Source organism: Triticum aestivum, chromosome 2A (assembly GCF_018294505.1).
Source record: "Triticum aestivum cultivar Chinese Spring chromosome 2A, IWGSC CS RefSeq v2.1, whole genome shotgun sequence".
Taxonomy (NCBI): domain Eukaryota; kingdom Viridiplantae; phylum Streptophyta; class Magnoliopsida; order Poales; family Poaceae; genus Triticum; species Triticum aestivum.
Window position 1 is genome coordinate 161,242,798 of NC_057797.1, and position 13,494 is coordinate 161,256,291.

Genomic DNA, 13,494 nt, shown 5'->3' on the forward strand with positions numbered 1-13,494 from the left:
GGGTCTATACACTTAAGGTTTGGTGACGCTAGGGTTATCAGGAAGACAAGTATGTGATTACCGAATGTTGTTCGGAGTCCCGGATGAGATCCCGGACGTCACGAGGAGTTCCGGAATGGTCCGAAGGTAAAGATTTATATAAGGAAAGTGGTTAAACGGACACCGGAAAGTTTCCGTGGCATACCGGTATTGTACCGGGGCCACCGGAAGGGTTCCGGGGGTCCATCGGGTGGGGCCACCCCTCCGGGGGGGGCACATGGGCTGTGTGGGAGAGGGAGCCAGCCCCTAGTGGGCTGGGCGCGCCTCCCCACCTAGGCCCATGCGGCTAGGGCAAGGGGAGGGGAAACCCTAAAGGGGGCGCCCCCCTAGCTTGGGGGGCAAGCCACCCCTTTTCCCTCTCCCTTTGGCCGCCGCCCCCCTCTAGGGTTCCCCCTAGAGGGCCGGCCCCCTTGCCCCTCTCCTCCTATATATAGAGGGGTGAGGGGAGGGCTGCTTAACACAAGCCAAGGCGCAACCCCTCCCCTCCCCAACACCTCTCCTCCTCCGTACGTGCTTGGCGAAGCCCTGTCGGAGCACTTCTGCACCAACTACACCACGCCGTCGTGCTGCCGTTGGAGCTGCCTTCCTCAACCTCTCCTTCCTCCTTGCTGGATCAAGACGGAGGAGACGTCGTCCGTCCCGTACGTGTGTTGAACGCGGAGGTGCTGTCCTTTCAGCACTTGGTCGTCGGTGATCCGAATCACGGCGAGTACGACTCCCTCATCACCATCCCCTTGAAAGCTTCCGCACTCGATCTACAAGTGGTATGTAGATGCAAACTCTCTCCCTTGACTCGTTGCTTAGATGAACTCATAGATGGATCTTGGTGAAACCGTAGGAAAATTTTAATTTTCTGCAACGTTCCCCAACAATTTGATCTCAGAATTAGCAGTACCAGGCCCAGATGATGAGGAAGCACATGACTTTCTCTATGCTAAACAACAGATGATTGAGCACTTAAAGGAAAATTTGCAGCAGGCTCAAAATAGGATGAAGAAATATGCTAACCTAAAAAGAAGTGAGAGAGCTTTTGAAGTTGGAGATATGGTGTATCTCAAAATGGCTCCTTATAAGTTAGCAGCCTTTGGATTCAGAGGTGCATTAAAACTGCAAAACAGGTACTATGGTCCATTCATGATCATCCAGAAGATTGAAAATTGGCATACAAGCTGCAGTTCCCTGATCATGTACAAGTTCACCCAGTTTTCCACGCCAGTCAGCTAAAGAAGCACATCGGCAATAAATCCATTCCTAGCCCTAATTTGCCAATGGTGGCAGCCGATGGAACGATCAAAACCGGGCCAGCTCAGGTTCTGCAAGTGAGGCAAGTACCCAGACACAATCTGCCCGTGGTGCAGTGGTACATTCAATGGGAAAATTTGCCTCCGGCCGAAGCAACATGGGAAGACGCGGATTTCATCAAATATGCTTTCCGTGGCTCAAGATTCAGTTATCGCTGTAGCGTTTCTGGCAAATACCGATTCAGTAGATGGACGGCTACGATGGCGACCTCCTATCCCAGTCGATCACCACCGTTGGATGGCCGTGACCGTTACTGTACCTTTCTTACCCTTTCCATTAGTGAGCTGTCCTTGCTCTACCTATAACAGCCGGGTTGTGGCTGGCGAGAGAGCATGATGATTTGCTGAATGCTTTGATCAGGGCTAGAACCGTAACACAATCGCCTTCCTTTTATACACTCAATATACGTCAGATCCGAGACAATTCCGCTAGCTCGTTCCCAAAATTACTAAATCCTACCCTATAATCCACTCGGGCGTGACATTACGGCCTACCTTGCTTGGACCATCCAAGCCTATTGGCTACAACTGCAAGACAGAAGAGTGAAAGTCAAACGGTATTATTAAAAAAGTCAAACCGACGAACTACGTGGCGAGCGCCTAACAAAGTCGGTTTAACGATTTGGATCAACGCATCAACTAAACCGATCGACTCTTAAAAAAGGCAACAAACAAATCGTTGAGTTAACAAACAAACACAAACGACGAAACTATGTCGATTTGTATACAATCCACGCGGCGTCGTGAACCGGGCGCGAAATCACTAATTAAGGAGTACTCGTTGCAAAGAACACTCCACTTTCTCAGGTTGCGACAAGTGGCATACATGCAGCACGCCACTTGTCGCAACCTGAAAGTTTTTCCTTTTTCGTAGACCCATTTATTCAAAACGTTTTATCTTTTAAACCGTGTGTCCAAATCTCGAACCGTTTTCATCATTGGATTCCTCGCGTCGAGATCTTCAAAACTAGATCCCATGTTGATAGGTTTTGTCGAATTTTTTTTCATAAAAAAAACCGAACGAAAAAAACCGGGCGAAAAAACCATATCAGGAGCACAGTTTTTTCCCTTTCCGAAAGAGGCACATCCGTGCCTCTTGCGGAAGCAAAATCGTGACTCTCGTGGAAGGAAAAAAAACAAAAAACACGTTTTTTTTCGTTTCCAAGAGGCACAGCCGTGACTCTCGCGAAAGCACAACTGTGTCTTTCGCGGAAGCAAAACCGTTACTCTTGTGAAAGAAAAAAAAATAGAAAACGCGTATTTTTTTCCCTTTCTGAGAGGCACGGCCGTGACTCTCACGAAAGCATAACCGTGCCTCTCGCGGAAGCAAAACCGTGACTCACGAAAGAAAGAAAAAACAGAAAACGCGTTTCGTTTTTTCCTTTCCGAGAGGCATGGCCATGACTCTCGCGAAAGCACAACCGTGCCTCTCGCGGAAGCAAAATCATGACTCTCCGAAAAAAAAGGAGACGTGTTTTTTTCCGTTTCCGAAAGGCACGGCCGTGACTCTCGCTAAAGCACAATCGTGCCTCTTGTGAAAAAAAACCATGACTTTCACGAAAGGAAAAAAAAGAAAACGTGTTTTTTTTCGTGCAAAAAAAAATTCAAATTCTTTTTATCGAAAAGATAAGGAAGACCAGGAGAAAACCAAAACGTCGAAAAAACTTGAAAAAAACTGTTTAAAAAGCCGAAAACGCGTGCAGAAAAGTACAAAAACAAAATCCGAAGGGAGTATCCAGAACGCGACACATGGCGAATGGCTGAGAGCGAGCCAAGAAGCATTGATCTTTCTAGTGCGTGATTACATGCATTTTTCGATCTTCCATTTTTCTTCTTTCTTTTTCTTTTTTTCTTTCTTCCTGGTTTGATGCAAAATCGATGAACTTTTTCTCAAACTCGATGAACTTTTTTGAAACTCAATGATTTTTTTTCAATCTTGATGAACTTTTTTGAAACTCGATGAACTTTTTTTCAAACTTGATTAACTTTTTTCTCAACTTTGCTGAACTTTTTTTCAAACTCGATGAACTTTTTTGAAGCTCGATTAACTTTTTTTCAAATTGGTGAACTTTTTTATCAAAAGTGATGAGTTTTTTTAATATGTGAACTTTTTTCAAAATCCGGTGAACTTTTTTTCAAATTCATGAACTTTTTGCATCAAATCCGATTAAATTTTTTGAAATCCATGACCTTGTAAAAAAATCCGTCAACTTTTTTTATAAAAATCGATGAACTTTTTTAAAATCCGTGAACTTTTTTAAAAAAATTGACGACTTTCTTTATTTTTTATGAACATTTCTTTGGAATCCGTTACCTTTTCTCAAAACTGATGAACTATTTTGAAATTTTTGAAGTTGTTATTCAAATTTGTGTTCCCTTTTACCAAATAATTTGTACTGGGGCTGAACATGGGTCAAATTGAACTGTTTTCGTACATAAAACAAATGTGTTATCCTGGTGTAGTGGTTGACGCGCGAAGTCCGTCAGCAATGGTAAGTCGGTTCCAATCTCGCGTGCGACATATTTCTCTGCCAGTTTGTTTTTTGAGCATCTGGCGCGAGGGATGCTGGGGCGGCCCACTACCGCGCTCCTTTCAGGCGCCAGGTACCTTATGGGGTGCACAGGGCGCCGAAGAGGAGCACTCCGTGTAGCAATCTGTTGATTATTCTACTTGTTACTAGTTTCCTGAATATTGATTATTCTGGTGACGGCCATCACCACGAAATCTGTTGTCCTGTTACATTTTGCCCTGCTGGCCTCTAAAATCGTGTTTTGTTACCAATTTTCCTTGATTCAACCATGGAGGTTCACAGATGTCAGGTTTCTGAAGGTGGGTGCTGATGTAGACCTAGTGCTCTTTACTTGCCTCACTTGAGTCTATCACGTACGCCTCGTTAAACCCGTAAAGAACGAAACCCTTTTCTGTGAGATTGAACCATTTCACGTGAATTTTCTGTGAAGGAGGTTGAACCATTTCACGTGAATTTCCCGTGAAGGTAGGAAACAGCTAGCTAGTTGTCATGGTCGTGTACCGCCATGATGGATGTGGAGTGCCACAACATCTCTAAATGCATCCCCTACTCTGTCCCCAGTTGTCCGGGCAAACAGTACGGACATTGTTTGGATAGAAAAAGGCCATCCAGGGCCTCTCTTAAACGCGGCTCATACGTGTGGCCTTCTCCAAACCCAGCTCATGTGTGAGACAGATTTGAGGTTCTTGAACTATCCTTAAGGTCATTTTAGACATGTGGGTCCCTCCCTAAGGCTACCACTGCCATGGGCCACACTATGGAGGAGGCCTCTGGCGAAAGGCGTCCGTGGTCATAGGTTGCGTGGCTACTCGCGGGTTTCAGTCCAAGTAGTCGCCACCCTGCCGGATGTCTGAGACCTCGCCAAGACGCCATCGGCTCCAGACCATGAAGGAGAGCGACATGCATCGAGCATGTTGAAGAAGGGCATCGTCGCCTCGAAGTGCGTCAGGGAATCGAAAAGTGTGCCGCCAAGGTCGAAGCCCCGTGAGGACGGTCCATCGCAACCTGTTGGACATCGTCGCCAGGACAATGATGGCAGCAGTGGCTGCCCGAGAGTGTTCCAACTTCACCTCAACTTTGGGCATGCGTTCACAAGACGTTATGTTATGTTAAGGTTTAGTATATGTCCATGTTTAATTATGTTTGAACCATCTCCTATGTTTAATTTGAAAAATGTCCAATGTAATTTGAACTATGCGTGGTTTGTGATCATGTAAAACTGGCTCCGAAATGTCTTGAAAAATGGAGGACAAATGGGGGATGCGGCTGAGCACCTTGGTTTTGATGGACAAATGGGTGTTGTCCATGGACATGTTCGAAAATGTGCAAGGATACATGGAGGAGGGTTTTTCATGAACAACTTGGAGGTGCCACGAGTTTTTTGAGGAACTACTGCAGAACATGGCTTGGAGGTGCCATGAGTTGCTTTGGGTATGGGTTAAATGCAAACGAGTTATCAACGTTGAGGCCTCTTTTGGTTCATAGGATAGGATTATCGTAGGAATAGGAAAATTGTAGGAAATGAGATGACATGTAACTCAAATCCTATGAGTAGGAATAGGAAACGAGATGTCATTTGGTTCACACCAAAGGAATTTTTCCATTGAGTCTAGGCTCATTTTTATTTTCCTATGAAATGTGGAGGATAGGAACCAATCCTATGTAGGAATAGGAATCCATTCCTATGAATCAAAGGGCTCTAAAGGAAAAATCCTATAAGAATCATATCCTCTAGAATTTCTATGAAATTCCTCCAAACCAAAGGAGGCCTGAGACATGAGCGGTGACACATCCATGGACCATGGTGTTGCCCCGTTGAAACTTGAAACATAGATCGATGACACGTTGGATGTTGTCGATTGGATTGAGGAAGGAGAACCAGCATAAGGTTGGATGGCTAAGAGGGTGGTTGTACCCTCAACCCACCAAGATAAAGCGTTTTACACATATGTGTCTTGTAAAGCCGCAATATTTTTTCAATGGAAGGCAACTTTTCTGTCGATAGCTAGACATTGTGATGACTTTGTGAATCTTAAGATCTGTCGGATCAGTCTTTCGAAGGTGTTTATAGGGGTAGGGTGTATGCATATATTTATAAAGGTGAGTGTATATAAACGTCTGCATACATATTGTGTTTCTAAAGAAGAAAAATTGCGTCGAGGAGGTCCACCATGTTCACGTTATCAATCGTACAATGGCAGAGCGTCGGCGGGATGAAACCAAGACCGGCCCCCCTTCCTAGAGGTTTTTGCCAAATAAGCTCATCTTTCTGCTAATTGCTGCACTAATCCTTCGACGTTTCTTAATCGCCAAAACCTTTTTTATGTCACGCACGCATTTGCCCTTTCCTCCCAAATTTCGGTTCACTCTCCGCCAGTGCAGCTGGATATGACTCAACCCGGCAATCCGACCCATGGGCGTCCGCGCCCATGGGCACCCGCCCGAATAGGTAGGATATGGGTCATCATCTTCACCCGTGGGTAAGCCCGATGAGTAACCCGATTTGGGTAGGGTATGGGTGTGAGTTCATGCCCGTGGGTTACCCATGGGTTGCCCGATTAATATTAATAAGTGTATATATATGTTTTATTTTACATGACTTGTGAACAATTTTGGTGAGATTTTTTTTGGACAACATGCACCCACGTTGCTTTGTTGTTGCTGTAGATAGACAGAAGCATGAAATAGCAAAAAGTATAGCTCCGCCGGCACCGCCTCCTAGCATACGTTGTCCGCATCCTGGTCATCCCCGTCGTGGTCAAACTCGGTATCGCCATGCCCTACCTAGGCAACAGTGTATGTACAATGTGCTCGCCTTGGTCGAGGTAGTGGGCTTCATGCTCGTCGTGGCCGGCGTCCTCGACCTGAGCTTGCGTGTGGCCGGCGTCCTGGACCCTGGCTTGTGCATGACCGGGGTCCTCCGAGTCTCCGAGCCTGTCCCCGCTTGACGTTGTTTCCTTTGCAGATATGTTAAATACCGAAGCACAGTTGCCTTGTAAGCCTGGGACGCATATTAATCGGCAACAATCATTTCCTTCAAAGTTGCACAGATCCCTAGAGACTGAAGGGGGCGTACGTGATTTCGGTGGGGCGCGTCGCTAAGTGCTCCTAATCCGCTTCCGTGGAGCACTGCCTATATAAAGGAATAGAAGACACAGTATGCCACTAGAAATCCTTGGTGCGGAAATTCATGGGCCTCGCTAAGCAGGGTGCACAAATTAAATAATAAAAAATGCATTACGCTCGATGGGTAACCGATGGGTTCGGACGTGGGTCTAATTCCAAACCCATGGGTAGGTTCGTTGGTTTAGAAAGAACCCGATTAATAATAGGACATGGGTCTAATAAAGGCCTACCCGACCAACCCGACCCGATTGCCAGGTTGAGATATGACAATGAATTACGTTGGAGATACACACTCGGTCGGATGACATAAGAGTGTGGCTTTCCACGCTTATAACTCAGCGGCCTAACCAAATAGTCGGCTTTTATTTGGCTTATAAACTCAACTGTAACCGTTTTGTACGTGAGAGAAAAAACTCACCTCTAGCCATTGACTGCGTTCTATTGATCCCACGCCCTCCGTACCCCTAGTAATTCACAATATTTATGAGCGAAATACCTTCCAACATATAAGCGAGCCAAACACCCCGTTTTCCTCTACTCCGACTCACTCCCACCCACCGTGCATGAGATGGCATAGCGACGGCGGCGCCAGTTTTACCCGCCAGCCACCATCCTCACCTCATCCGTCGCCGACGACCGAAAACGCCGGCGCCCGCCCGACCAAGAATGATTGTTGTCATTATGACAGCTGGCATTTCTCGTTTCAGGGGATGGAATTTCCTTTTATTTTTTTCCTTTCCGAAGGGATTACGGTAGCCGGGCCGTCCCGAAGTCTAACACGGCAACACCCTGCATGGCCCAGTTACACCTACCTCAGTAGGACCCTTCCAAGTGAATTGGCTACCATAATGAGATAAACCTTAAAGCCTCTTTTTTCCGGTGTAATTTTATTTTTGGGAGTTGTGCTGTTAATTATGAAGCACATAGTCTAGTTTGATTTTCTTTTTCTAGAGGCCCTGATCGCCATGTTTGGTTTGGTCTGTCCCATGACCAAAGACGCATCCTACATCATGTGAAATATGATAAATACAATTGTGTTTTACCCTAAAAAAAGCGAATTGGCTACAACCCCTAAAAAAGCCATTTGGCTACAATCCTTCGGAAAAAAGGGCAATTGGCTACAAACTGGTAGGCAGATTATAAGTAAAAGAAAAGTTAAACGCTAAGAAGGTCAAACCGACGAACTACGTGGGCGCGTGACAATCGGTTTAACAAGTCCGGATCATCACCAGTGCAGAAACAAACAAACAACCCGTCGACTAAACAAACAGAAACGAGCAAACGGGATTCCTCCACAGTCCACGCGGCGTCGTGAACCGGACGAACCGCCCAGCCGACGGACGCGCCGACCTCCTCCGATCCACACGGCACGCCAGCGTGGCCCAGCCCAACAGCCAGTCGGCCCGCAAAATCCGGGTCATACCGGCCCCCATACGTACGTACGTACGCGCGCACGTGTAGCAATACGCAACAACTACGCCACCGAGCCCGTGCCGCTCTCGGCTGGCTCCTCCCGGTGAAGGCCGCTGCCGCGCGCACCGCACAACCACCTCCCCCATATATAGCGCCCGCCCCGATCGTCCTAAGCTTCGCCCGCCTCCCGCCCGCCTTCCGCATGCCCCCGAACCCGACGCCGCAGCGCCGCGCGCAGCAGCAGCAGCACCACCACCGCCCCGTCACCGCCGGCGGCGGCAGGAGCCAGGACGCGGCCATGTCGGCTTCGGCGTGCGACGAGGAGGCGTTCCAGGAGGTGGACCCGACGGGGCGGTTCGGGCGGTACGCGGCCGTGCTGGGGCTGGGCTCCGTGAAGAAGGTGTACCGCGGGTTCGACCAGGAGGAGGGCATCGAGGTGGCGTGGAACCGGGTGCGCCTGCGCGCGCTGGCGGAGCGTGACCCCTCCATGGTCGACCGCCTCCACGCCGAGGTGCGCCTCCTCCGCTCCCTCCACCACGACCACATCATCGGCTTCCACAAGGTCTGGCTCGACCGCGACGCCGGCGTGCTCAACTTCATCACCGAGGTCTGCAACTCGGGCAGCCTCCGCGAGTACCGCGACCGCCACAAGCACGTCTCCCTCAAGGCGCTCAAGAAGTGGGCGCGCCAGATCCTTGAGGGCCTCGACCACCTCCACACCCACGACCCCTGCATCATCCACCGCGACCTTAACTGCAGCAACGTCTTCATCAACGGCAACACCGGCCAGGTAACTGCGCCCATCAATCAATCAATCTCGATCGGTCGCCTGGCTGCTAATTGCTGCCTCTCCCCGCACAGTTCTTCAATTGTTGAACGATTAAATATCTGCAATCTCCCAAATTTTATATTTAGAACTGCGTTATGCTAGACTCTCTCGCCTTCTCGCGCACGACGCCGTTTCGCATAATTTAATTTAGTTTAATCGTTTCTAAAAAGAATTTAATTTAATCTTGTTTTAATTAGATTGGAATACTCCTAAATACTGCATGTATTCGGTTTTAATTAGATTCTGTATTGGGGATAAACATAATGTTTACTTACTACTTTCTCAATACTATCGTAGTTTTGTACCTAAACAGGCAATTTGGTGTAGGAAAGTAGCACACGATGTAGTTTTGTGCTAAACATAATTTTTACTTTTTTTGCATGGAAACATAATTTTTACTTGCTACTAATACCTCAATACTATCTTAGTTTTTTTTTCTGCCTAAATAGGCAATTTGGGGTAGAACAGCAGCACAAAGATGTAGTTTAATGCCTGCTGATCTGAACACCGACCCGTGCATTAGGCCGGCGATTAATCCGCGGACGGGCGCTTTTCCCACCTTTTGCGCTTCTTTTCTGTGACGACCTAGCTGTAGTGTAGACCTCTGTAGCTCTCCGTGTCTCTGAAAGCATCGCGAGAGCTGGACCTACTAGGAGGATATATGCCTGCGTGAGCTGCACCTAGCTTTCGAGTAAAAGAGAAACACAACTGATGCACGCTGAGACGCACTTTGTTTTTGCTTTCAAACATACATAGCTGAGTCGCACTCCAATCTCTTACGCTAACTTGTTCAGTTGCTTGCTGCACCTGCATGCATCTACGATTCTGCCCCGATCGAGCACTGGCTGTTAGCCGTTGCTTTCATGAATCACGAGCCTGTTGGACTGACGGCTCCGGGGATTGGTGGTGCAGGTGAAGATCGGCGACCTCGGGCTGGCGGCGATCGTGGACAAGGACCACACGGCGCACACGATCCTGGGCACGCCCGAGTTCATGGCGCCGGAGCTCTACTCGGAGACGTACACGGAGTCGGTGGACATCTACTCGTACGGGATGTGCGTGCTGGAGATGGTGACGCGGGAGATGCCCTACGGCGAGTGCGAGAGCGTGGTGCAGATCTACCACAGCGTCACCAACGGCGTGCCCCCCGCCGCGCTCCGCCGCCTCAGGGACCCGGAGATGCGGGCCTTCATCCAGCGCTGCATCGGCAAGCCACGCAACCGCCCCTCCGCCGCCGACCTCCTGCGGGACCCTTTCTTCCACGGCATCGACGACGACACCACCGGCACGCTCAGCTAGCAGCTAGCCCCCGGTCGCGAGGGTGGATCGGATAATGTAGCAGTGTTAACTTGTCCACCTTGTTGTTAGTGGTTAGCTAGTAGTAGAAGCACGACGCTGAGTCCAAATGCTTGTTTGATTTGTGCTCCAGCAAGCAAGCGAGCGAGCAAAATGTGTAAAGATTATGATGGTCTCGACGGAATTCGCCTGGGCCAGTCTGTATTCTTATTGTTGCATTCCAGTAGTATTACATTGATAAGGCATCATGGGCTCGTGCCAATTAATAACTGTTCACCTGAATACAAATCAGGACTGAGCCAGCGTGTTCTCTGCAGAACCTTGACGCATTTTGTTTCTATTTTTACCGAGACGGAAGATGCCGACACTAAATGCTACTCCCTCCGTTCGGAAATACTTGTCATCAAAATGGATGAAAGGGGATGCATCTAGACATATTTTAGTTCTAGATACACCTTTTTCTATCCATTTTGATGACAAGTATTTTCGGACGGAGGGAGTACCTATTTGCTATGAGGATCTCAAGTTCTCAACGAAGCAACCGGCTAGCCCCTGAGCCAAGGAGTACATGTTTCTGAAATAAGCAATCAAATGCTTGCACCCAACTTGTTCATATTTCTCGTTTAAAAAGAAAAAACTTGTTCAGATTGCATCTATCCACTCCACCGTCCAACTTTTGCACTGGGACTTCACGCAAGATGAGACGCTGTGCATGGCTACAAGTGGAGTACAGTTATCGTGTAGACTCGTTGAAGAACCGGCTTCTGGGGAAAACACACACCTGGATGATTACCGAAATCAGCTGGAGACGTCTGGAAAGAAAATAAGCTGGACGTAGACGGGAGACCCAACTGATACACTGGATATGGGCATTTTTTGGGTTCCTTAGCGTGGGGAGCATGACGAATCGATGGACAACTCACACCCTGCATTGCGCACAGGCTGTCCGGCGACCTCAAGCGTCCAAGGCCACAGAAATAAATATGGGTGGTGGATGATGGGGCATCGGCGTCGTAACAGCTGGGCATTTAGCCAAGCGCAACCTTGCTGTTCGAACCACGTCTCCCACATACTCCCCCCGTCACAAAATTCGTACATCAGAGGGAGTATGTCTTGGGGGTGAACCTCAGTTCGTTTCTGCATCATAGCTTTGATGTGACCAATTTCCCGTTGTCTTTTTTGAAACGCTGACAATCTGTTAGAGCATCTACAGCAGGATATGTTAAATATGACCCCTCAAACATATGCAGACGTATGCTCGGACGCGTTCGCCGGCAGTGATCGAGCATGCCTCAAATTTCACTAGTTGCATTACTAAATTCTTAAATTCATACAGAGACATGCAAATGAAATAAACCTACATACTATATCGATCACCTAGCTACTCATCGTCGCAGATGTCGACGGTCTCCGTGCCCGGCTCCGGCAGCATGGACGACAGCTACAGCTCCGGCGCCTCCGGCTGCTCCGCTCCGGTCTCCTTCTCCTCTATCTTCGCATCGAGTTTGGCGAAGAGCGTGTCGGACGCCGCCTGCTCTTGCCGGAGGAACGCCGGTTGGCCTCCACGTAGGCCTCATCCTGGATGGACTCCAGGACGGCCTGCTACTCCGCCATCTCCTCTGATTGGGCGACGGCGAACTCCGTCTTCGCCTTCTCCATGTTGAAGCCCGACAGCTCCGGCTCCGACTGCTCTGCCTCCCGCACCTCCATCGAAGCCAGCTCCTCTTCCCCCGCTCTTTCTCCTCCTCCGGCTCCGGCGAGTCCAGAGGCAGCCGGCAGCAATGCGGGCAACGCGCGCGACATGTCTCGCCCGGATCTCCTGCTGGATCTCTTAGCGGCGCTCCGGCGTGAGCATTGCGTAGTAGGTGATCTTCCTTCAGACCATGACGGTCCGCCGGAGCGTGGGCGGAACGTCGGAGCGGGAGAGGGAGGAGGTGGATGCGCTCGGACTAGTGGTGCGGAGAGGGGGAAGGTGAATGGGCTAGGGTTGCGGGACGCCGACCGGGTTAAATAGGCAAATTTTGTTTCGGGCGGTGAGCCGGAGAGGCACCACGTGGTATTCACACCGCGGCGACGGAGGAGGAATCCGTCGGACCGTCGGGTTTCCGGGCGAGTCTGCGTGGGAACCCTTCGTTAGCCCTACGTGACGGACGTGCCCGGGAGCCCCTATATCCACCCCAGGTTTGGGCTGGATATGAGGGGTGCCAGTCAGCCCGGATGTTTGAGGCTTGTTTAAGGATCCTGTCCGAGTCAAAAAATCATGATCGGTCAGTAACCGGGCGGCCCATCCGGAAACCCGGCGGTCCGGGAGCCCCCATATCCGCCTCAGATTTGGGCTGACACTAGTAGAAAACAGGGCTTTGGTCCAGGCCGGGTCAGGCCATTAGTCCCGGTTCAATCCAGAACCGGGACCAATGCCCCCATTGGTCCCGGTTCGTGAGCCCAGGGGGCCGGCCGGGCCACGTGGGCCATTGGTCCCGGTTCATCTGGACCTTTTGGTCCCGGTTGGTGGGATGAACCGGGACCAATGGGCCTCGCTCCTGGCCCACAACCATTGGTCCCGGTTCGTGCCTCAAACCGGGACTAAAGATTAGACCTTTAGTCCCGGTTTGAGGCACGAACCGGGACTAATGGGGTTGAGACCTTTAGTCCCGGTTCTTGCCACGAACCGGTACTAAAGGTCCCATTTTCAAACTCTACCCCTCCCCCCCCCCCCCCGGATCGCCTTTTCAGTTTAAAAAATAAAAGAAAATAAGTTTCCCATGTGATATGTGGTCTAGTTGTTTGGAAAATTTGCAAATATGAATTTTGACTTTATTTGCAAAATCTCTCTGAAATTTGCAAAAAATGGGCATAACTTTTGCATACTAACTCGGATGAAAAAGTTTTTTATATGAAAAATCATCTACTCGAAAAGTTATATCCGAATTTAACCGGGGGTACCCCGTTAAACATTTTC

General features: G+C 49.2%; 1 protein-coding gene across 1 annotated transcript; it reads left to right on the top strand.

The window, feature by feature from the left end:
- Positions 1 to 8,574: 8,574 nt before the first annotated feature.
- LOC123188132 (probable serine/threonine-protein kinase WNK5) lies at positions 8,575 to 10,819 on the top strand. Its single transcript, XM_044600174.1, has 2 exons — positions 8,575 to 9,200; positions 10,152 to 10,819. The coding sequence occupies exons 1-2, from the start codon at positions 8,613 to 8,615 to the stop codon at positions 10,536 to 10,538; spliced, it is 975 nt and encodes a 324-aa protein (XP_044456109.1). The 5' UTR covers positions 8,575 to 8,612; the 3' UTR covers positions 10,539 to 10,819.
- Positions 10,820 to 13,494: the final 2,675 nt, after the last annotated feature.